At 45.8% G+C, this 25,207-nt stretch overlaps 1 protein-coding gene across 1 annotated transcript in view; it reads left to right on the plus strand.

The window, feature by feature from the left end:
* Positions 1-25,207, plus strand: part of LOC120061698 (laminin subunit beta-1-like) — a 77,280-nt gene that overhangs the window by 29,785 nt on the left and 22,288 nt on the right. The window contains exons 2-5 of the mRNA XM_039011591.1: positions 11,310-11,326; positions 11,865-12,310; positions 14,065-14,234; positions 16,711-16,846. Of these exons, the coding sequence (XP_038867519.1) occupies positions 11,310-11,326; positions 11,865-12,310; positions 14,065-14,234; positions 16,711-16,846 (769 nt within the window). The remainder of the gene's footprint in view (positions 1-11,309; positions 11,327-11,864; positions 12,311-14,064; positions 14,235-16,710; positions 16,847-25,207) is intronic.

Raw genomic sequence — 25,207 nt, forward strand, 5'->3', positions numbered from 1 at the left:
CACAAGACGCGAGATTTCATCTGGAGAGAGAGGGGAGAAAGAGGTCAAAGCACAGGGTAGGGCAGTGTGAGCAGAACCAGCGGTGTCGTTTGACTTAGCAAACGAGGATCGGATGTCGTCGACCTTCTTTTCAAAATGGTTGACGAAGTCATCCGCAGAGAGGGAGGGGGGGGGGGAGGGGGAGGAGGATTCAGGAGGGAGGAGAAGGTGGCAAAGAGCTTCCTAGGGTTAGAGGCAGATGCTTGGAATTTAGAGTGGTAGAAAGTGGCTTTAGCAGCAGAGACAGAAGAGGAAAATGTAGAGAGGAGGGAGTGAAAGGATGCCAGGTCTTCACGGAGGCGAGTTCTCCTCCATTTCCGCTCGGCTACCCGGAGCCCTGTTCTGTGAGCTCGCAATGAGTCGTCGAGCCACGGAGCAGGAGGGGAGGACCGAGCCGGCCTGGAGGATAGGGGACATAGAGAGTCAAAGGATGCAGAAAGGGAGGAGAGGAGGGTTGAGGAGGCAGAATCAGGAGATAGGTTGGAGAAGGTTTGAGCAGAGGGAAGAGATGATAGGATGGAAGAGGAGAGAGTAGCGGGGGAGAGAGAGCGAAGGTTGGGACGGCGCGATACCATCCGAGTAGGGGCAGAGTGGGAAGTGTTGGATGAGAGCGAGAGGGAAAAGGATACAAGGTAGTGGTCGGAGACTTGGAGAGGAGTTGCAATGAGATTAGTGGAAGAACAGCATCTAGTAAAGATGAGGTCAAGCGTATTGCCTGCCTTGTGAGTAGGGGGGAAGGTGAGAGGGTGAGGTCAAAAGAGGAGAGGAGTGGAAAGAAGGAGGCAGAGAGGAATGAGTCAAAGGTAGACGTGGGGAGGTTAAAGTCACCCAGAACTGTGAGAGGTGAGCCATCCTCAGGAAAGGAACTTATCAAGGCGTCAAGCTCATTGATGAACTCTCCAAGGGAACCTGGAGGGCGATAAATGATAAGGATGTTAAGCTTGAAAGGGCTGGTAACTGTGACAGCATGGAATTCAAAGGAGGCGATAGACAGATGGGTCAGGGGAGAAAGAGAGAATGTCCACTTGGGAGAGATGAGGATCCCAGTGCCACCACCCCGCTGACCAGAATCTCTCGGGGTGTGCGAGAACACGTGGGCAGACGAGGAGAGAGCAGTAGGAGTAGCAGTGTTATCTGTGGTAATCCATGTTTCCGTCAGTGCCAAGAAGTCGAGGGACTGGAGGGAAGCATAGGCTGAGATGAACTCTGCCTTGTTGGCCGCAGATCGGCAGTTCCAGAGGCTGCCGGAGACCTGGAACTCCACGTGGGTCGTGCGCGCTGGGACCACCAGGTTAGAGTGGCAGCGGCTACGCGGTGTGAAGCGTTTGTATGGTCTGTGCAGAGAGGAGAGAACAGGGATAGACAGACACATAGTTGACAGGCTACAGAAGAGGCTACGCTAATGCAAAGGAGATTAGAATGACAAGTGGACTACACGTCTCGAATGTTCAGAAAGTTAAGCTTACGTTGCAAAAATCTTATGGACTAAAATGATTAAAATGATACAGTACTGCTGGCTGGTGAAGTAGGCTAGCTAGCAGTGGCTGCGTTGTTGACTTTGTTTGAAAGTGTAGCTGGCTAGGTAACCTCGATAACTGGCTAGGTAACCTCGATAACCTCGATAATTACTCTAAACTACACAATTATCTTAGATACAAAGACAGCAAAGACAACTATGTATCTAGCTAACACTACACTAATCAAATCGTTCCGTTGTAATGTATTATTAGTTTCTACAGTGCTGCTAGTCGGTAGAAGTTGACTAGCTAGCTAGCAGTTGTTGACTAGGTAGGAGAACGGTGGCGCGGCGGACGAAAATAGCTGGCTAGCTAACCTCGATAATTACTCTAAACTACACAATTATCTTAGATACAAAGATACAATCTTAGATACAATTATCTTAGATATCTTAGATACAAAGACAGCAAAGACAACTATGTAGCTAGCTAACACTACACTAATCAAGTCGTTCCGTTGTAATGTAATAGTTTCTACAGTGCTGCTATTCGGTAGAAGTTGGCTAGCTGGCTAGCTAGCAGTGTTGACTACGTTAGAAGGACGAAAATAGCTGGCTAGCTAACCTCGATAATTACTCTAAAGTACACAATTATCTTTGATACAAAGACGGCTATGTAGCTAGCTAAGAAAAATTGCTCAGATCAAACAAATCAAACCGTTGTACTGTAATGAAATGTAATATTGCCTGTGGAGCGAAGCGAAGTGCGACCAGTCGCTCCAACCCGGAAGTCCAATAGTACTGCTTTAGACTGACAAATAGTACTGCTTTAAACTGACAAATAGTACTGCTTTAAACGGACAAATAGTACTGCTTTAAACTGACAAATAGTACTGCTTTAAACTGGCAAATAGTACTGCTTTAGACTGGCAAATAGTACTGCTTTAGACTGACAAATAGTACTGCTTTAGACTGACAAATAGTACTGCTTTAGACTGACAAATAGTACTGCTTTAAACTGACAAATAGTACTGCTTTAAACTGGCAAATAGTACTGCTTTAAACTGACAAATAGTACTTTAGACAAGCAACATAACCAACACACTTTCTGATTAGAATAGATCAAGTGCAGGTAACAAGGTGAGGTGACCAAGCAATTATATCTCCAGGTATACTGTGAAATGGGACTAGTGCGTGCAGTTTGAAGGATGTTGCTAACTAACGCCAGCGCAATTGCTAGTTCCAGTCATTGCCCTAATGCTCGTTAGCATCGTCTTGCGAAACTACCTCTTAACTTCCTTCATACTAGACAACAGAGACATACAAATGGTATCCACAAGTTCTTTTGACTCTGGGGAAGTAGATAAAGGATCTCATTGCCAAAATCCCAAAGTATCCCTTTAAAAAAGCTAGGTGAGACAACCACATATAACAGTCAAATATACAGAATGCGAACATTCCATTCCAGCTGAACAATAGATATAGCGTTTAGCAAAAAACACATTTTCATACAAATCTAAACATTTAAATAAAACATCTGGCAACGGTAATACTTTACAAACACATGAAGGTGCCCATAAGCAATCGTTTCTGATGAAAACACCCAAATGTGAAACATTTGTGGATGTATCGTTTTGTAAAGAAACTCTTTATGTGGATGTAGGTTGTGTGAAACCTACATTCTTACCTCTTCCTTGTTTCATTACTCATCTCTAGTGATGAGACCTGGAGAGAAATGACAGGAAGTGTCTGGCTTATCCAGGTCATCTCTCTGTGTCCCAAGGGACAGGAAGGGTCAGCTGCTGGTCTTGGTTCAACTGAAATGGAAAGAAAAATTACTTCCTACCATCACACATATGAACGGAGGCATGTTCAGGCTCAGTCATACACAGTACACACACACACACACACACACACACACACACACACACACACACACACACACACACACACACACACACACACACACACACACACACACACACACACACACACACACACACACACACACACACACACACACACATGTATTTCCATTTAAAATCATATTTTCCCAACCCCTAACCCTATATCTTACCCTAGCCTTAACCCATAACCCTAACCTAATTTTAACCCTAATTGTAACCTTAAAATAGCCTTTGTCCTCATGGGATGTGGGAAATGTTCTTTGTTTTACTATCCTTGAGGGGGATTTTAGATCCCCACAAGGTTATAAGAACCAACTAATACACACACACACACACACACACACACACACACACACACACACACACACACACACACACACACACACACACACACACACACACACACACACACACACACACACACACAGAACAGACTTTCCCTAATCTCAAGGTTATTCAGAGATTGTACATTAAATCAATTTAAATACCAGACAGATTTACACAAAAGTCTTTGATTGTGTCTCTGATAAAATGTATCAGGAAAATGGAGTGCGCTTGGAGTATAACACAATTACAAATCCCCTATGTACTTTCTAAGTAGAAACACGTGTGAGTAGTTTGGGGCGGCAGGTTCGAGCGTTGGGCCAGTAACCCGAAAGGTAGCTCAATCGAATCCTTAAGCTGACGAGGTAAAAATCTGTCGTTCTGCCCCTGAACAGGGCAGTTAACCCACTGTTCCTAGGCTGTCATTGTAAATAAGAATTAGTTCTTAACAGACTTGCCTAGTTAAATAAAAGTGGTTCTTTTTTTTAGCTGATGTCTGGCCTCAGTGGAGAATTTGAGTGAATCTCCATCCATCACTCCAGCTGGTGAAAGGGCAAACGGAGAGCACTAGTCAGTAAATCAAACCCACAGCCACTTGACAGGCTGGCTGCAGCCAACATCTGCTGCACATGTGTGTCTGACTGCCCACGTAGACTTACACTGAATAATAGCATCGCCAGGGGCTGGTGACTGAGCAGGTCTGGGACTTGGGAGTACCAAAGGGCATAGGAGGTATGGCAAGGGTCCGGGGCTGTAACAGGACTCTGGAGACCGGAGTGGAAGAACCAGGGTGATTTACACCCAGCAGGAGCAGATGCTTCTCTGTGGCAGGCCTCGTTACTCTTAACGACTGGGTAAGTAACTAGGCAGGGCTCTCTCAGCACAGCACTACGGTAACAAGGGTCACTCAGGAGTTCTGCTTTACATCCCTACTCGGACAATCTGCCTAACGCCCCCCCCTCCCCCGGGGAATCACCATCTACATGGAGATTCCCAGGATTCCATGCTGGAAGGGAGGAGAGGAAGGAGGAGAGAGGCGTTTTTCTCTGGATGTGGGAGTGGATGGCTCATTAGAAGAGACCAGAGAGAGAGGGGAGGGAGAAGAGAGAGAGACCAGAGAGAGAGGTGATGGAGGAGAGAGAGAGACCAGAGAGAGAGGCGAGGGATAAGAGAGAGAGACCAGATAGAGAGGGGAGGGAGGACAGAGAGAGAGACCAGATAGAGAGGGGAGGGAGGACAGAGAGACCATAGAGAGAGGGAAGGGAGGAGAGACCAGAGAGAGAGGGGAGGGAGGAGAGATCAGAGAGAGAGGGGAGGGAGGAGAGAGAGAGACCAGAGAGAGAGGGGAGGGGGAGAGACTAGAGAGAGAGGGGAGGGAGGAGAGAGACCAGAGAGAGAGGGGAGGGAGGAGAGAGACCAGAGAGAGAGGGGAGGGAGGAGAGAGAGAGGCCAGAGAGAGAGAGGGGAGGGAGGAGTGAATATATACTTATTAGTGGGAGGGATTAAAATCAAAGGCTGTTGACTTTCTCCGGCCCTGTGGAGGCTAGTTTGCTCTGTGGAGGCTAGTTTGCTCTGTGGAGGCTAGTTTGACTTTCTCCCCTGTGGAGGCTAGTTTGCTCTGTGGAGGCTAGTTTGACTTTCTCCTGCCCTGTGGAGGCTAGTTTGCTCTGTGGAGGCTAGTTTGCTCTGTGGAGGCTAGTTTGACTTTCTCCTGCCCTGTGGAGGCTAGTTTGCTCTGTGGAGGCTAGTTTGACTTTCTCCTGCCCTGTGGAGCCTAGTTTGCTCTGTGGAGGCTAGTTTGCTCTGTGGAGGCTAGTTTGCTCTGTGGGGGATAGTTTGCTCTGTGGAGGCTAGTTTGCTCTGTGGAGGATAGTTTGCCAGTTCTATACTTCCCTGTGCTTTTTCAAAGCCACACCCACATTCAGGTCAGGAACAGGATGCCAAGCAGGGACGTTTGTCTGTCTGCAGCGTTACTCTTATTCTGTTTACTCACTTCCCACGCAAGCTGTGCCAAGAGCTCCAAATGCTGTCATCAACTATCTAAAAACAAGTGTTCTAGATGTAGAGCCTCCGTAGCTCTCTCTTGGGGGGGGGGGGGTGCAATCTCCCTTTCATATTTTATGACTGTCTGTCTGTGTATGCGTGTACTGTATGTGATTGTGTTTGTCTTGGTGATTGGTTCCAGTGTTTACACCCAGGAAGGTGCTGACAGCGGATTCCTTTTCGTCTTTGTCACCCAGTCAGATTGGAATGTTTCTTCTTGATGTCACATCGCCATCCGCCCCCTGTCTGTCTCCAAACACAACCCAGTGACATGTCAAAGAGATCAGGTCCCTGCTGCTCTCACCGTGGAGACAACGACTGGAGGTTTTTATTCTTTACACTCCCCCAGCTGATCCAGGAACACATAGTGCTAAACAACTTTATTGACCGTTGAGGAAAAGTAGAAGAGACAGGACAAAGTGAGTCACCAGCTGACAGGCACAGCCGTCCAGGACAGGCAGTGGGGTTTAGCGTAGAAGACGATTACTGTACACACACACACAGAGAGAGACAGAGACAGAGAGAGACAGAGACAGAGAGAGACAGAGACAGAGAGAGAGAGAGAGATGAGGTGAGAAAAGCCCATCTGGTCCAGGCCATTACAGGCAGATTAGCTGGGGAAAAGGCCGACTGCAGACCAGAGAGAATGCTGGGAGCTGTTCAGTCTAATCTAATTACACTTGTTTTCGGAAGAGGTGGAAATAACTATTATTATACACATAATAAACCACATTAGCAGTGCAGAGTACATGTGCAGTTCAGTATAGTCCAGAGCAGAGGAGAGGAAACAATCACTGAAATGTCCTGTTGACTGAGTTTTTATAATGATGTTCTGAGCACATTACATTTTTATGGATTTGATCTCTTTAATTCTGCCAAATTTTTCATTCAATCTTGTAAGTGGCAGATGTTTCTACTTGTTAGCACCTAGCTCAACAGTAGGACGTGTACTTCTGGTCTGTGGCTAATGCTAGGCTAGGCTAATAGCTCAATGACAGGTCTTGTCTCAACCTCTCCTAATCTGTGGCTAGGCTAGCTCAACAGAAGGACGTCTGGTCTGTGGCTAATGCTAGGCTAGGCTAATAGCTCAACAGCAGGGCTTGTATCTCAACCTCGACTGGTCTGTGGGTAGGCTATACAACAGCACTATCTCCTAGTAGTGGGCTCCCAAATGGCACAGCGGTCTAAGGCACTGCATCTCAGTGCTAGAGGCGTCACTACAGACACCCTGGTTTGAATCCAGGCTGTATCACAACCGGCAGTGATTGGGAGTCCTATAGGGCGGCACACAATTGGCCCAGTGTCGTCCGGGTTTGGCAGGTGTAGGCCGTCATTGTAAATAATAATTTGTTCTTAAATGACTTGCCTAGTTAAATAAAGGTTCAATAAATAAATAAAAAGTAGTCTGTGGCTAGGCTATAGCCCAACAGCAGTGCTTTGTTAGCTCTGAGATATGCCTCCCTCTCAGCTGTCAGCCTGGCCTGCATTCCTCCCTGGCCCTGCCTGTCCATGTATGGGTAGGAGGAGAAAATGGCAGACAGAGAGCTGCTGAGATGAGAAAGCAACACTGCTGCCTAGTCAACAGATCAACCATTTAACTCACTCTGCTGCCTAGTCAACCATCAACCATTTAACTCACACTGCTGCCTAGTCAACCATCAACCATTTAACTCACTCTGCTGCCTAGTCAACCATCAACCATTTAACTCACTCTGCTGCCTAGTCAACCATCAACCATTTAACTCACACTGCTGCCTAGTCAACCATTTAACTCACACTATTGCCTAGTCAACCATCACCATTTAACTCACACTGCTGCCTAGTCAACCATCACCATTTAACTCACACTGCTGCCTAGTCAACCATCAACCATTTAACTCACTCTGCTGCCTAGTCAACCATCAACCATTTAACTCACACTGCAGCCTAGTCAACCATTTAACTCACACTATTGCCTAGTCAACATCAACCATTTAACTCACACTGCTGCCTAGTCAACTATTGAACTCACTCTGCTGCCTAGTCAACCATTTAACTCACTCTGTTGCCTAGTCAACCATTTAACTCACTCTGTTGCCTAGTCAACCATTTAACTCACTCTGCTGTCTAGTCAACCATTTAACTCACTCTGCTGCCTAGTCAACCATCAACCATTTAACTCACTCTGCTGTCTAGTCAACCATTTAACTCACTCTGCTGCCTAGTCAACCATCAACCATTTAATTCACTCTGCTGCCTAGTCAACCATCAACCATTTAATTCACTCTGCTGCCTAGTCAACCATCAACCATTTAATTCACTCTGCTGCCTAGTCAACCATCAACCATTTAACTCACTCTGCTGCCTAGTCAACCATCAACCATTTAATTCACTCTGCTGCCTAGTCAACCATCACCCCATTTCCACCAGTATGTTATTATAGCATCAAGTGGGATTTTTTATTTTGACTTATTTCCGTATGACAGAAAGAGATTAATGGTTACTCATCACATACAGGTCCTCTTCTCACACACTGTGCTTTGATCAAAATAACTCTCACCCTGGAGAAATACATACTGAAATTAAAAAGTATTTCAGTTGGAGGACGGTTAAACATTATATAACCTGGTGAGCCAATAGTGTTGTGTTCTGGAGGGACTATGACATCAACTCTCCTCAGTCTCTGTCCAGGGACTGGGACACGGGTGTTAGATGTCTGTGAAAGCTCTCCAACACAGACAGACAGACAGACAGACAGGCAGGCAGACAGGCAGGCAGGCAGGCAGGCAGGCAGGCAGGCAGGCAGGCAGGCAGGCAGGCAGGCAGGCAGGCAGGCAGGCAGGCAGGCAGGCAGGCAGGCAGGCAGGCAGACAGACAGACAGACAGACAGACAGACAGACAGACAGACAGACAGACAGGATAAAAGAGTTTAGGAGAGGCCCTGAAATTATAGCCTGTACATCAGTCTATCCCCCCCACTCCCATCTCCCCTCTTCTTAGACAATACACACACGCTTGAGTATGTGCCAACAACCAAAATAGATATCATGTTGAGCCTGGATGAGTTCTCTCCATGTCTCTACAAACGCTTTGTATTAGGCTTTATCTCCATCTCTCTCCCCCTCTCTCTCTCTCTCTCTCTCACTCTCTCGCTCTCCATCTCTCTTTCTCTCTATCTCTCTTCATCTCTCTCTCTCTCCATCTCTGTCTCTCTCTCATCTCTTTCTCTCCATCTCTATCTCTCTATCTCTTTCCATCTCTCTATCTCTCTCCATCTCTCTCTCTCTCCATTTCTCCATCTCTCTCTCGATCTCTCTTTCCATCTCTCTATCTCTCTCCATCTCTCCATCTCTCTCCATTTCTCCATCTCTTTCCATCTCTCTATCTCTCTCCATCTCTCCATCTCTCTCCATTTCTCCATCTCTCTCCATTTCTCTTTCCATCTCTCTATCTCTCTCCATCTCTCCATCTCTCTCTCTCTTTACTCCTCATGACCAGAGACTGTAGCCTTTTCACCAGAGGAAGGAAAAGTTTATTGTTGCAGTCAGGCCATTTAGTTTGTTGTTGGTCTTGTTTTAAGCAATCTCTCTATTTCTCTCTATTTCTCTCTATTTCTCTCCATCTCTCTCCTCTCTCTCCATCTCTCTCTATCTCTCTCCATCTCTCTCTCTCATCTCTTTCTCTCCATCTCTATCTCTCTATCTCTTTCCATCTCTCTATCTCTCTCCATCTCTCTCTCTCTCCATTTCTCCATCTCTCTCTCGATCTCTCTTTCCATCTCTCTATCTCTTTCCATCTCTCCATCTCTCTCCATTTCTCCATCTCTCTCCCTATCTCTCTCTATCTCTCTTTCCATCTCTCTATCTCTCTCCATCTCTCCATCTCTCTCTATCTTTACTCCTCATGACCAGAGACTGTAGCCTTTTCACCAGAGGAAGGAAAAGTTTATTGTTGCAGTCAGGCCATTTAGTTTGTTGTTGCTCTTGTTGTTGCTCAACAGGACAGTGAATGTTGATAACATTACTACATCATTACGATAACAACAACAAAGACAGGTGTTTAACTTATTCCCATCATTGTCTGTGTACACAACTGCACTGTTTGCATAGGAAACATATGATCTTGACTTTTTCTCAGGTACAGTCATTATGTGTTGAGTAAATGCCAAGTGTATCACTGTGGTGTGTGTGTGTGTGTGTGTGTGTGTGTGTGTGTGTGTGTGTGTGTGTGTGTGTGTGTGTGTGTGTGTGTGTGTGTGTGTGTGTGTGTGTGTGTGTGTGTGTGTGGGGGGGGGTGCGTGTGTGTGGGGGGGCGTGCGTGTGTGTGTGGGGGGGGGGGGGGGGGGGGGGGCGTGTGTGTGTGTGTGTGTGTGTGTGTGTGTGTGTGTGTGTGTGTGTGTGTTCGGTGCCTGGCAGTAGCACCAGTGTGAGACTTGTCTGATTGCCAGGTTTCCTGTGTTTCAGTTGAAATCTCCTCGGGACTTTTCCCAGGAGACTCACAGTCCAAAGCAGTCCTAAAACTGTCACAATATGCAGCATACTGAATACTGAATGTAGATTCTTCATGTTTATCTCTGTGTGTGTTGCATGTTTCCGCTTCCTGTAACTACAGAGCACATTAGAAGCACCTGTTACAGACAGACAGACAGAGCCTGTCAGTAAGACCCTGCCAGACCTCCTCTCTGGCCCTTCTCGTCAGACTGAGGGCCTTCAGGTCCCACTAGTGCTTCACTAGGAATTTATTTCAGGATGTTGACGGCTGTTGGGTGTCATAAACGTTTATTTTCAATCACCCCACACCAGGGTTTCCGTGGTGTGGCGCCAGACAACGTGACCCGGGAAGATTTTAATTTAGCGACCATTTGAGAAATTTACCCGGACACATACGCAATGAGTGCGTAACCCATTAGACTGCTCAGAATGACATCACAGAAATCACATTTGGATGACGGTAATTCATCTTAACAGAACATGCAACTCCTGTAATGAAGCAGCTGATAAAATGTTATTTTCAAACATTTGCCAAAATGCGATTAGCAGGAAAACAGCATTATAAACAGCACCACCTGATGACAGCGGTTCCATATGTGACAAATATGAAAATATCTGTTAGAAACTTAGAAAGAGGGGGAATCTAAAGATGTAAAAAACTAGGATGGTTTAACATGACTAGAATTGTTCATTGGGGTTCTGGACAATGAAAGAAAGTTGATATGGAAACCAATAGAACATGAGAGAAATGGCATAGTGGTGGTATGTTGAATAGGCTAGGGAAGTAAATTTAAATACTTTTAATTACTCCTGTCTATACATAAATAAATACATAAATAAATAAATGGCCTATAAGCCAATGGTGGAAAAAGTACTAAATTGTCATACTTGAGTAAAAGTAAAGATACCTTAATAGAAAATGACTCAAGTACAAGTGAAACCAGACTGCACAATTTTTCATATTTTTTGGGACGGATAGCCAGGGGCACACTACAACACTCAGACATAATTTACAAATAAAGCATTTGTGTTTAGTGAGTCCGCCAAGTCAGAGGCAGTAGGGATGACCAGGGATGTTCTCTTGATAGGTGTGTGAATTGGACCATTTTCCTGTCAAAATGTAACGAGTACTTTTGGGTGTCAGGGAAAATGTTTGGAGTAAAACGTCCCATGATGATCCTCAATAAGCACGAAGGTCAAATGTATTTCCATCAATTGATATTTCCATCAATGAATAAAAAACATAATTTAGCAATGAGATTTTTTTGTCATGGCCATTTTGGCAGGCAACAGCTTTTCATTTTTTTTATCAGCCGAAAGCTGGCAATTGCTGGGTAACGGAAACCCTTCCCCACACACATTTAATCTAGCAAGTCACACAAACACGCATGCACATACACACGTAAACAGACTAACACACACAGACGCGCACACACAAGCTCACATGCACACACACACACACACACACACACACACACACACACACACACACACACACACACACACACACACACACACACACACACACACACACACACACACACACACACACACACACACTCACTTTCCTGCTGTGCTGGCCTCGTTAACCTCCCAGTTGACCTTTGGCTATGTCTCCAGGTTGAGTTGCTGTAGGTTGAGCTGCTGTAGGTTGAGCTGCTGTAGGTTGAGTTGCTGTAGGTTGAGCTGCTGTAGGTTGAGTTGCTGTAGGTTGAGCTGCTGTAGGTTGAGCTGCTGTAGGTTGAGCTGCTGTAGGTTGAGCTGCTGTAGGTTGAGTTGCTGTAGGTTGAGCTGCTGTAGGTTGAGCTGCTGTAGGTTGAGCTGCTGTAGGTTGAGCTGCTGTAGGTTGAGTTGCTGTAGGTTGAGTTGCTGTAGGTTGAGCTGCTGTAGGTTGAGCTGCTGTAGGTTGAGCTGCTGTAGGTTGAGTTGCTGTAGGTTGAGTTGCTGTAGGTTGAGTTGCTGTAGGTTTAGGTTGAGCTGCTGTAGGTTGAGTTGCTGTAGGTTGAGTTGCTGTAGGTTGAGTTGCTGTAGGTTGAGCTGCTGTAGGTTGAGTTGCTGTAGGTTGAGCTGCTGTAGGTTGAGCTGCTGTAGGTTGACTGCTGTAGGTTGACTGCTGTAGGTTGAGTTGCTGTAGGTTGAGCTGCTGTAGGTTGAGTTGCTGTAGGTTGAGCTGCTGTAGGTTGAGCTGCTGTAGGTTGATCTGCTGTAGGTTGAGTTGCTGTAGGTTGAGTTGCTGTAGGTTGAGTTGCTGTAGGTTGAGCTGCTGTAGGTTGAGTTGCTGTAGGTTGAGCTGCTGTAGGTTGAGCTGCTGTAGGTTGAGCTGCTGTATGTTGAGTTGCTGTAGGTTGAGCTGCTGTAGGTTGAGCTGCTGTATGTTGAGTTGCTGTAGGTTGAGTTGCTGTAGGTTGAGCTGCTGTATGTTGAGTTGCTGTAGGTTGAGCTGCTGTAGGTTGAGCTGCTGTAGGTTGGCTGCTGTAGGTTGAGCTGCTGTAGGTTGAGCTGCTGTAGGTTGAGCTGCTGTAGGTTGAGCTGCTGTAGGTTGGCTGCTGTAGGTTGAGCTGCTGTAGGTTGAGCTGCTGTAGGTTGAGTTGCTGTAGGTTGAGCTGCTGTAGGTTGAGCTGCTGTAGGTTGAGCTGCTGTAGGTTGAGTTGCTATAGGTTGAGTTGCTATAGGTTGAGTGGGCATGTCAGGTCAACCATTCTTGACCAGCAGAGGGAGCCCCAGCTAACCAGTACATTCCCCAAACGATAGTGCAGAGCGATTAGTGCTTTTTGAGGTCGGTTCGATAATACAAAAATGATCACCGTTTTCTTTTCGGTTTCCCACATTTAAAGGCATTATGCGTTATGTGGGTTGAATGCTGTAACAACAGCATAAAACTATCAATAAAAGTCCCATGATGGTAGTGACTTCCCATTACGGCTTATCACTTATCGCTAACCATCATTTATTCACATTACTTTACTTTAATAAACTATTTAAGTTGTTGTGTATATTACAATTGTTTTAAGTTTATTTGAGTTTGTTATTTAATTCCAAGTCCTTGTCTCATAACTGCTGTCTGACCAAATCACTATTTTAGTAGTTCTTCAAAGTAAATATGGCATACTTTTATGACTGCTCAATACCAACTGTCAATCTTGGATCGTGTATTTTCAGGTAGATATACCTCACGAAGCAGCTGCTTCCTATCCCTCATCTCTTCTCTCCATCTTAGACCGGACAAGTAGGCGCGCAATGGATTATGATTATGGTCGGTAAACTATGTAGAATATCGGCCTATTAGAAACTACAACTCCCTAATACATCATACCATTCGTGCTTGATTTATCTCTAGAGAAACTACAACTCCCTACTACATCACACAGTTCAGTCTGGATCTGATTTATCTCTAGAGAAACTGTGCATTGCGCTCACAGAAAAAAACCCGAATGAAATGGAATTCAAATAATTTAACGACTTCGGTCAATTTGTTGTTTAAAAAATTAAAAAATAACAAGCATTTCGGTTGATTGCTCATCACTACCAAAAGATAATCTATGTGTTTTTTCAACATTGGTAAGTAGCAGCGACTTCAGTTGGGCTCTGTTTTGGTTTCTGGATTAAACGTAGGCCCACTTCCTCTTTTGACTTCCTTTTCCTGTACTGATTAGAGTTCAAATGGTCCTCTAATGTCTTGCCAGACATGAAAGAGAGAGAGAGAGAGAGATATCTAGCTAAACTTAACTTAATTTCTTCACTCTAAGCGACTTTCTGCTATAACGCCCAGCTGTGGTGTCATTTCCTGTCCTTTGTTAACATCCTCTCCTTTTTCTTTATTCTCCAGCCCTAGCCTATGCCACCGCCCAGGTGCCCGACCACGCCCACGGCTGTACCCATGGCAGCTGTTACCCCGCAACGGGAGACCTGTTGGTGGGCCGTGAGAAGAGCCTGAAGGCCTCGTCTACCTGTGGCTCCAGGAAGAAAGAGCCTTACTGTATCGTCAGTCATCTACAGGCAAGTGATGTTTCTCTGTCTGTGTGTGTGTGTGTGTGTGTGTGTGTGTGTGTGTGTGTGTGTGTGTGTGTGTGTGTGTGTGTGTGTGTGTGTGTGTGTGTGTGTGTGTGTGTGTGTGTGTGTGTGTGTGTGTGTGTGTGTGTGTGTGTGTGTACCCAACATCCTCTCACCCGCCATCTCACCTCCTTCTGTCCCGAGCTTCTGTTTGACCCCTGACCTGTGTCACCTCTGACCCCTAACCTCTGACCCCGATTGTGCTTTTTTGTTTGTCTATTTGTGTTGTTTGCAACTGGTGATTACTCACCACGGACTAGCAGAATCCTTTTTTGTCCTTTAACGAGTCTGACGAGGCCGACGCGAACGATATACTGCTTTCTTGGGAACAGGCCCAGATCCCCGTGATTTGCGTGAAGAGGAGGCGGAGAAAACGGGGGCCGGAGGGCGGGCTGCCTTCTGAGAATTCGTAGGCGATCGAATAAACCCCCACTTCCTTCCTTTCTGCAAGCAAACTTACAATCTTTGTAGAATAAAATAGATGACCTACGCAGAAGATTAAACTACCAACGGGACATTCAAAACTGTAGTATCTTATGCTTCACGGAGTCGTGGCTGAACGACGACATTATCAACATACAGCTGGCTGGTTATACGCTGCAATGGCAAGATAGAACAGCGGCGTCTGGTAAGACAAGGGGCGGTGGACTATGTATTTTTGTAAACAACAGCTGGTGCACAATATCTAAGGAAGTCTTGAGCTATTGCTCGCCTGAGGTAGAGTATCTCATGATAAACTGTAGACCACACTACCTACCTAGAGAGTTTTCATCTGTATTTTTTGTAGCTGTTTACATGCCACCACGGTCAGAGGCTGGCACTAAGACAGCATTGAATGAGCTGTATTCCGCCAAAAGCAAACAAGAAAACGCTCACCCAGAGGCGGCGCTCCCAGTAGCCAGGGACTTTAATGCAGGGAAACTTAAATCTGTTTTACCAAATTTCTATCAGCATGTTAAATGTGCAACCAGTGGGAAAAAAACTCTGGACCACCTTTACTCCACACACAGAGACGCATACAAAGCTCTCCCTCACCCTCCATTTGGCAAATCTGACCATAATTCTATCCTCCTGATTCCTGCTTACAAGCTAAAATTAAAGCAGGAAGCACCAGTGACTAGATCAATAAAAAAGTGGTCAGATGAAGCAGATGCTAAGCTACAGGACTGTTTTGCTAGCACAGACTGGAATATGTTCCGGGATTCCTCCAATGGCATTGAGGAGTACACCACATCAGTCACTGGCTTCATCAATAAGTGCATCGAGGACGTCATCCCCACAGTGATCGTACTTACATACCCCAACTAGAAGCCATGGATTACAGGCAACATCCGCACTGAGCTAAAGGCTAGAGCTGCCGCTTTCAAAGAGCAGGACTCTAACCCGGAAGCTTATAAGAAATCCCGCTATGCTCTCCAATGAACCATCAAACAGTTAAAGCATCAATACGGGACTAAGATCAAATCGTACTACACCGGCTCTGACGCTCGTCGGATGTGGCAGGGCCTGCAAACCATTACAGACTACAAAGGGAAGCACAGTCGAGAGCTGACCAGTGACATGAGCTTTCCAGACGAGCTAAACTACTTCTATGCTCGCTTCGAGGCAAATAACACTGAAAAATGCATGAGAGCAGCAGCTGTTCCAGAAGACTGTGTGATCACGCTCTTTGCAGCCGATGTGAGTAAGACCTTTAAACAGGTCAACATTCACAAAGCCGCAGGGCCAGATGGATTACCAGGACGTGTACTGCGAGCATGCGCTGACCAATTGGCAAGTGTCTTCACTGACATTTTCAACCTCTCCCTGTCCGAGTCTGTAATACCAACATGTTTTAAGCAGAGGCACGACTCCAACACCATCATTAAGTTTGCCGATGGTTCTACAGCAGCACCATCGAGAGCATCCTGACTGGTTGCATCACTGCCTGGTATGGCAACTGCTCGGCCTCCGACTGCAAGGCACTACAGAGCGTAGTGTGAATGGCCCAGTACATCACTGAGGCCAAGCTTCCTGCCATCCAGGACCTCTATACCAGGCGGTGTCAGAGGAAGGCCCTAGAAATTGTCAAAGACTCCAGCCACCCTAGTCATAGACTGTTCTCTCTGCTACCGCACGACAAGCGGTACCGGATCTCCAAGTTTGGGTCAAAGAGACTTCTAAACAGCTTCTTTCCCCAAGCCATAAGACTTCTGAACACCTAATCAAATGTCTACCCAGACTATTTGTACTGGTACCCTCCTGTATATAGTCTTGCTATTGTTATTTTACTGCTGCTCTTTATTTGCTTGTAACTTTTATTTATTATTCTTATCCATATTTTTTTTTAAACTGCATTGTTGGTTAGTGGCTCGTAAGTAAGCATTTCACTATAAGGTTGTATTTGGCGCATGTGACTAATAAAATTTGATTGCATTTGTAGGATGAGAAGAAATGTTTCCAGTGTGACTCTCGCCGGCCATATGACCCAGTCTACAATACCATCAGTCACCGCATTGAGAACGTTATCACAACGTTTAAACCACACCGCAAGAAGTCCTGGTGGCAGTCAGAGAATGGTGAGAATGGAGATTGTATTCATTGAGGTTTCATTCACATCCATGTTTAAAGCTCCAGAACTTTGGCGACTAATAAATCTTTTTTTAAACCTCCCGCTTTAACTTTTAAAGTTTATTCGCCACGTGCACAGGATACAACAGGTGTAAAACAGTTCAATGTTTACCTTCAGAGCTCTTTCCCAACAATATAGTGTTAATAATAATATAGATAATAATAGAAAAAATAATAAACAAATAAAAGTACAAATATAAAAACCTTGCGAGAACTACGATGAGAGTTAAATGAAACACGAGAATGCAAGTATATACAGGTCAGTGCCAGTACCTTATTCAATGTGCAGAGGTACTGGAGTGGTTGTATATACAGGTCAGTGCCAGTACCTTATTCAATGTGCAGAGGTACTGGAGTGGTTGTATATACAGGTCAGTACCAGTACCTTATTCAATGTGCAGAGGTACTGGAGTGGTTGTATATACAGGTCAGTGCCAGTACCTTATTCAATGTGCAGGGGTACTGGAGTGGTTGTATATACAGGTCAGTACCAGTACCTTATTCAATGTGCAGGGGTACTGGAGTGGTTGTATATACAGGTCAGTACCAGTACCTTATTCAATGTGCAGGGGTACTGGAGTGGTTGTATATACAGGTCAGTACCAGTACCTTATTCAATGTGCAGGGGTACTAGAGTAGTTGAGGTGGGTTTGCTGTAGCAAACTGGCTCAAATTAGATCTTACATCTGTAGAAAGTGACTGGTAGTAGGATATACCTGTAAACAGGGCTGAAAATGGTAGCAGGAATATATAAATTCTTATGGTAATATACTGATGGTAATATATACAGTGAATTCTGAAAGTATTCAGACCCCTTCCCTTTTCCCACATTTTGTTACCTTACAGCCTTATTCTAAAATGGACTAAATAATACTTTTTTCTCATCAATCTATCCCAAAATGACAAAGTGGAAACAGGTTTTTAGACATTTTTTCAAATGTATTAAAAACATAAATACCTTATTTACAAAAGTATTCAGACACTTTGCTATGAGACTCAAAATTGAGCTCAGTTGCATCCTGTTTACATTTATCATCCTTGAGATGTTTCTACAACTTGATTGGAGTCCAACCTGTGGTGAATTCAATTGATTGGACATGATTTGGAAAGGCACACACCTGTCTATATAAAAAAAAAAAAACTAAGCCATGAGGTCGAAGGAATTGTCAATAGAGCTCAGAGACAGGATTGTGTCGAGGCACAGATCTGGAGAAGGGTACCAAAACATTTCTGCAGTATTGAAGGTCCCCAAGAACACAGTGGCCTCCATCATTCTTAAATGGAAGAAGTTTGCAACCACCAAGACTCTTCCTAGAGTTGGACGCCCGGCCAAACTGAGCAATTGGGGGAGTCCAATGGTCACTGACAGAGCTCCAGAGTTCCTCTGTGGAGATGGGAGAACCTTCCAGATGGACAACCATCTCTGCAGCACTCCAGCAATCAGGCCTTTATGGTAGAGTGGCCAGACGGAAGCCACTCCTCACTAAAAAGAACATAACAGCCTGCTTGGAGTTTGCCAAAAAGGCACATAAAGGAATCTCAGACCATGAGAAAAAAGATTCTCTGGCATGATGAATCCAAGATTGAACTCTTTGGCCTGAATGCCAAGCGTCACATCTGGAGGAAACCTGGCACCATCTCTATGGTGAAACATGGTGTTGGCAGCATCATGCTGTGGGGATGTTTTTCATCGACAGTGGACTGAGAGACTAGTCAGGATTGAGGGAAAGATGAACGGAGCAAAGTACAGAGAGATCCTTGATGAAAACCCTGCTCAAGAGCGCTCAGGACTTCAGACTGGGGACGAAGGTTCACCTTCCAACAGTGACATGCTGATAGCCTGTTGCCTGGACTTGAATGGTGAATGGGAGGCGCGCTTCAATTAAAATACCAGTTGAGAAATAAAAATAGTATGCCTAGCTCTTTTTAATTGTGCACCAAAACAGTTTTTAACACACGATTGCGTTTATAATTATTGTACAATGAACAGGCTTATAAAGGTGCAAGTTTTACTCCAGCAGCAACCAGCTGAAGACGACGCAGGAGTGGCTTCGGGACAAGTATATGAATGTCCTTGAGTGGCCTAGCCAGAACCCGGATTTGAACCCGATCAAACATCTCTGGAAAATAGCTGTGCGGCGACGCTCCCCATCCAGCCTGACAGAGCTTGTTATGATCTGTAGAGAGGAATGGGAGAAACTCCCCAAATACAGGTGTGCCAATCTTGTAGCATCATACCCAGGAAAACTTGAGGATGGAATTGCTGCCAAAGGAGCTTCAACAAAGTACTGAGTAAAGGGTCTGAATATTTATGTAAATGTGATATTTAAAAAAAAAAAAGGTTTTTTTTCTGAAAAACTGTTTTTGGTTAGTCATTTAGGGGTATTGTGTGTAGATTGATGAGGAAAAATAACTATTTAATACATTTTAGAATAAGGCTGTAACGTAACAAAATGTGTAAAACGTCAAGGGGTCTGAATACTTTCCGAATGCACTGTACATGTACACAGGAGTAATAGTGACCAGTAGCAGGATAAATATCAATAATCAATGAACAGCAGCGTGATGGAGTAATACATCTAATCAATAATCAATGGACAGCAGTGTAATTCAGTAATACATCTAATCAATAATCAATGGACAGCAGTGTAATTCAGTAATACATCTAATCAATAATCAATGGACAGCAGTGTAATTCAGTAATACATCTAATCAATAATCAATGGACAGCAGTGTAATTCAGTAATACATCTAATCAATAATCAATGGACAGCAGTGTAATTCAGTAATACATCTAATCAATAATCATTGTAGCAGCAGCGTAGATTATGTCTGAGTGTGTTGTGACCTGTGGATGGACATAGAGTCCGTGTGGATAGTCTGTGGGAGAGAGAGAGAGCAGTAGTTGTTAGCCATTTAACAGTCTTATGGCCAGGGGATTGAAGCTGTTTAGGAGTCTGTTGGTCTGAGCCTCGATGCTTTGGGTTGGAAGTGTCAATGTGTAGTTCATACATGTATAATCTATGAGCAGAATTACCGTCTTACCTCAGGTAGCCACTAAATCCCTTGTTTGAAAGGAACTGTTTACTGGAAGCTGTACAGCGTCATTTTCCCTACTTTTTCTCACACGTGGGCCCGCCCCCTAACATTTCGAGTTCCAGCCAATGAAGTTCAGCCCCTTGCCATATGAGTGACAGCTAGCAAGATGCACACACAGCAGAGCGAGAGAGAGAGAGAGCAATGACGGCGTGCACGTATCTGCATTATGTGACGTTTTAATTATCAGAGACTACTGTCTAAAAAGTATACAAAAGTACAGAGAATCCCTTTCAATGTATATACAGCAATTGAACATTGTACAGAAAATAATTCACCATGTTTTCACCATCTTTTGACAAAGTATAGTGAACCATTGACTTTATGGGAAGAAGTGTTTTGTGCTCATTTATTTTTGCCCTCTGCATTTGGTAACATGACATGCCCCCACATGCAGCTTCCTCTGCTATGAACTCATACAGAAGCCGTATTATTAGATGCCTAATCTTGGTTCCCACTATTAATAACAGGTCTGCTCAAAAACCAAGGAAGAGAGGTGGATTGGAAGCGGTGGGAGAGGGGGGGGGAGGGAGGAAGAGAAGGGGACTGGGAGTGGTGGGAGAGGGAGGGGGAGAGAGGGAGGAAGAGAAGATGACTGGGAGTGGTGGGAGAGGGAGGGGGAGAGAGGGAGGACGAGAAGGGGACTGGGAGTGGTGGGAGAGGGAGGGGGAGAGGGAGAGGGGGATAGAGGGAAGGAGGGAGGGAGAGGAAGCTACATTGTGTCATGACAGTGAGTTCTGGTAGCTCTGTTCTGGACATCCAGGGATTTTATTAATCCATTCTTAATGGATTCTATTTCTATAGTTCTGGAGGTCCGTCAAAGTCCAGAGGTCCACAGCCTCCATTACACTAAATCACCCTCCATCATAATCTCTCTGTACTGTAGTTTACTCTGCATGGAGCAGCCAGCAGCCACAGGCCCACAGCTGTGTGTATGGGAATTGGGGGTAATAACAGACCCGGCTGTACCCTGGTTCAGGAACTCCAACAAAGACAGGAACGTGAAAGAGGAGAGAGGAGAGGAGGGAGGGGGAGGGATGGAGTCAGATGAATAGTGGGAAATGGAGAGAAGAGAGGAGGGCGGGGAGGGAGGAAGTCAGATGAATAGTGGGAGATGGAGAGAAAGAGGGAGGGAGGGAGTCAGATGACTAGTGGGAGATGGCGAGAAAGCGAGAGAGGAGGGAGGGAGGGAGTCAGATGAATAGTGGGAGATGGAAAGAAAGAGGGAGGGAGGGAGTCAGATGAATAGTGGTTGATGGAGGGAGGGAAGAAGTCAGATGAATAGTGGGAGATGGAGAGAAAGAGGGAGGGAGGGAGGGAGTCAGATGAATAGTGGGAGATGGAGGGAGGGAAGAAGTCAGATGAATAGTGGGAGATGGAGAGAAAGCGAGAGAGGAGGGAGGGAGGGAGTCAGATTAATAGTGGGAGATGGAGAGAGGGAAGAAGTCAGATGAATAGTGGGAGATGGAGAGAAAGCGAGAGAGGAGGGAGGGAGGGAGGGAGTCAGATGAATAGTGGGAGATGGAGGGAGGGAAGAAGTCAGATGAATAGTGGGAGATGGAGAGAAAGCGAGAGAGGAGGGAGGGAGGGAGGGAGTCAGATGAATAGTGGGAGATGGAGGGAGGGAAGAAGTCAGATGAATAGTGGGAGATGGAGAGAAAGCGAGAGAGGAGGGAGGGAGGGAGTCAGATTAATAGTGGGAGATGGAGAGAAAGCGAGACAGGGGGAGGGAGGGAGGGAGTCAGATGAATAGTGGGAGATGGAGGGAGGGAAGAAGTCAGATGAATAGTGGGAGATGGAGAGAAAGCGAGAGAGGAGGGAGGGAGGGAGGGAGTCAGATGAATAGTGGGAGATGGAGGGAGGGAAGAAGTCAGATGAATAGTGGGAGATGGAGAGAAAGCGAGAGAGGAGGGAGGGAGGGAGTCAGATTAATAGTGGGAGATGGAGAGAAAGCGAGACAGGGGGAGGGAGGGAGGGAGTCAGATGAATAGTGGGAGATGGAGAGAAAGCGAGAGAGGAGGGAGGGAGGGAGGGAGTCAGATGAATAGTGGGAGATGGAGAGAAAGCGAGAGAGGAGGGAGGGAGGGAGTCAGATGAATAGTGGGAGATGGAGGGAGGGAGTCAGATGGATAGTGGGAGATGGAGGGAGGGAGGAAGTCAGATGAATAGTGGGAGATGGAAAGAAAGAGGGAGGGAGGGAGGGAGTCAGATGAATAGTGGGAGATGGAGAGAAAGAGGGAGGGAGGGAGGGAGTCAGATGGATAGTGGGAGATGGAGGGAGGGAGGAAGTCAGATGAATAGTGGGAGATGGAGAGAAAGCGAGAGAGGAGGGAGGGAGGGAGGGAGTCAGATGAATAGTGGGAGATGGAAAGAGGGAGGGAGGGAGGGAGTCAGATGACTAGTGGGAGATGGAGGGAGGGAAGAAGTAAGATGAATAGTGGGAGATGGAGAGGAGGGAGGGAGGGAGTCAGATGAGTAGTGGGAGATGGAGGGAGGGAGGGAGGGAGTAAGTCAGATGAATAGTGGGAGATGGAGGGAGGGAGGGAGTAAGTCAGATGAATAGTGGGAGATGGAGAGAAAGAGTGAGAGGAGGGAGTCAGATGAATAGTGGGAGATGGAGAGAAAGAGTGAGAGGAGGGAGGGAGGGAGTCAGATGAATAGTGGGAGATGGAGAGAAAGAGTGAGAGGAGGGAGGGAGGGAGTCAGATGAATGGTGGGAGATGGAGAGAAAGAGGGCGGGAGGGAGTCAGATGAATAGTGGGAGATGGAGAGAAAGAGTGAGAGGAGGGAGTCAGATGAATAGTGGGAGATGGAGAGAAAGAGTGAGAGGAGGGAGGGAGGGAGTCAGATGAATAGTGGGAGATGGAGAGAAAGAGTGAGAGGAGGGAGGGAGGGAGTCAGATGAATAGTGGGAGATGGAGGGAGGGAGGGAGTCAGATGAATAGTGGGAGATGGAGAGAAAGATTGAGAGGAGGGTAACATTGAGGGAAGGACAGAAAATGAGATTTTGAGAAACGCTCAGCAATTTTCCTTCTTCATTGTTAATACAGAGCTCAGAAACTGCAGACAAAAGTCCAATTTCAGGTCTATGTCTGAGTGATTGACTACTGTGGACCACTATAGCACTGCCTGTACTCTGTGTAGAACACTGAGAGGTGGGAGACAGGAAACAGTCACTATTTTTACTCCCCGTCTCCATGGTGGATCTGGCAGAACTTAAGAGTATGTGAGATGGAGCACAGTGGGATGCTTGTACTATACGCCTTGACAACAGTCCCTGTGTCCCTCGCATGAGGCCCCCTCTTGTACTAAGGGATTGGAGTGGAAGGCTGGGTTGGGTCGGTACCTTATGTCCACTGGACTGGAGAGCAGCGTGGCCCACTTCTACAAGGTTTTTCATTGCAGGACAGGTACCGGTAAGCTATTAGAAGGATGTGCGAGTGGCTTGTTTCCGTTGGTGGAGTGGACCAGTTACTAATTGCTCTCCATTAGCCAAAACAGAGCACTATTTGTTGTGTTCCCTCTCCCACTCTAAAGCTCTTCCTCTCTCTTTTCTTCCCTTACCTTCTCTTTGCTCCTTTTTTCCTCTCTCTCTCTTTCTCTCTCTCTCTTTCTTTCCTTCTTTCCTTCCCTCCCTCTCTCTCTCTTTCCTTCCTTCCTTCCTTCCTTCCTTCCTTCCTTCCTTCCTTCCTTCCTTCCCTCCCTCCCTCCCTCCCTCCCTCCCTCCCTCCCTCCCTCCCTCCCTCCCTCCCTCCCTCCCTCTCCATCCTTCACCCTGACTTCTTGTCTCTAGTACACCCTGTCTCTCATTTCCTCTCTCTCTGTTTCCTTCCTGATTAAGCCATTCATTAATGAGTGCAGGTTATGGTTCACAGACTCACGGCCCCAACCGCCTAGATCCAGTTTGACCTCTCTGTGTGTACATGTCAGGATGTTCTATGATTGTGTGAATCTCCAAAAGATTCCTGAGACCCTCTCTGTCTTAATTCCGTGAGTTATTTGCTTTTTTCACAGTTATGTCTCACTACACGTTTTATGTAACTAGGCAAATCAGTTAAGGACATATTCTTATTTACAATGACAGCCTACCCCGGCCAAACGGACGAAGCTGGGCCAATTGTGCGCCGCCCTATGGGACTCCCAATCATGGCCCAGTTGTGATACAGCCTGGAATCGAACCATGGTCTGTAGTGACGCCTCTAGCACTGCAATGTAGTGCCTTAGACCGCTGCGCCACTCTGGAGCCCTACACTACACTACAACACACCACACCACACCACACCACACCTTGCCTGCATGAGGGGTAGCTAGCTAGTGCTGTTAATGTTGAACTGCCACCCATGGAGCTGTACTCTCTCATTATCTCGCTCATTTTTTAATGCGCCGAGTTATGGATTTAATCGTTGTCTTACTGCTGTTTGTACTCACTTCAGACTGCATTTGAATATCAGAAAGAAGCTCCTAAAAGCACTTAGCTCCATGTGTTTAGGGTGTTCTCAGACGATTCCCTTTGAGCTACGTTGTGGCCTGTCCACAAATTAGCTGTTAGAAATTTGCAATGGGACTTTTTGCTCTGGTTATTATGTTGTTTACTGTGCTGTAGCAGTTAGATGTTCCAGCTGCTAGAAGGGGAATACCCGCTTGGCATTCTGGTTATTATGTTATTTACTGTGCTGTAGCAGTTACATGTTCCAGCTCCTAGAAGGGGAATACCCGCTTGGTATTCTGGTTATTATGTTATTTACTGTGCTGTAGCAGTTACATGTTCCAGTTCCTAGAAGGGGAATAACCACTTGGCATTCTGGTTATTATGTTATTTACTGTGCTGTAGCAGTTACATGTTCCAGCTGCTAGAAGGGGAATACCCGCTTGGCATTCTGGTTATTATGTTATTTACTGTGTTGTAGCAGTTACATGTTCCAGCTCCTAGAAGGGGAATACCCGCTAGGCATTCTGGTTATTATGTTATTTACTGTGCTGTAGCAGTTACATGTTCCAGCTCCTAGAAGGGGAATACCCGCTAGGCATTCTGGTTATTATGTTATTTACTGTGCTGTAGCAGTTACATGTTCCAGCTCCTAGAAGGGGAATACCCGCTTGGCATTCTGGTTATTATGTTATTTACTGTGCTGTAGCAGTTACATGTTCCAGCTGCTAGAAGGGGAATACCCGCTTGGCATTCTGGTTATTATGTTATTTACTGTACTGTAGCA

This window comes from Salvelinus namaycush, chromosome 16, assembly GCF_016432855.1.
Source record: "Salvelinus namaycush isolate Seneca chromosome 16, SaNama_1.0, whole genome shotgun sequence".
Classification (NCBI taxonomy): domain Eukaryota; kingdom Metazoa; phylum Chordata; class Actinopteri; order Salmoniformes; family Salmonidae; genus Salvelinus; species Salvelinus namaycush.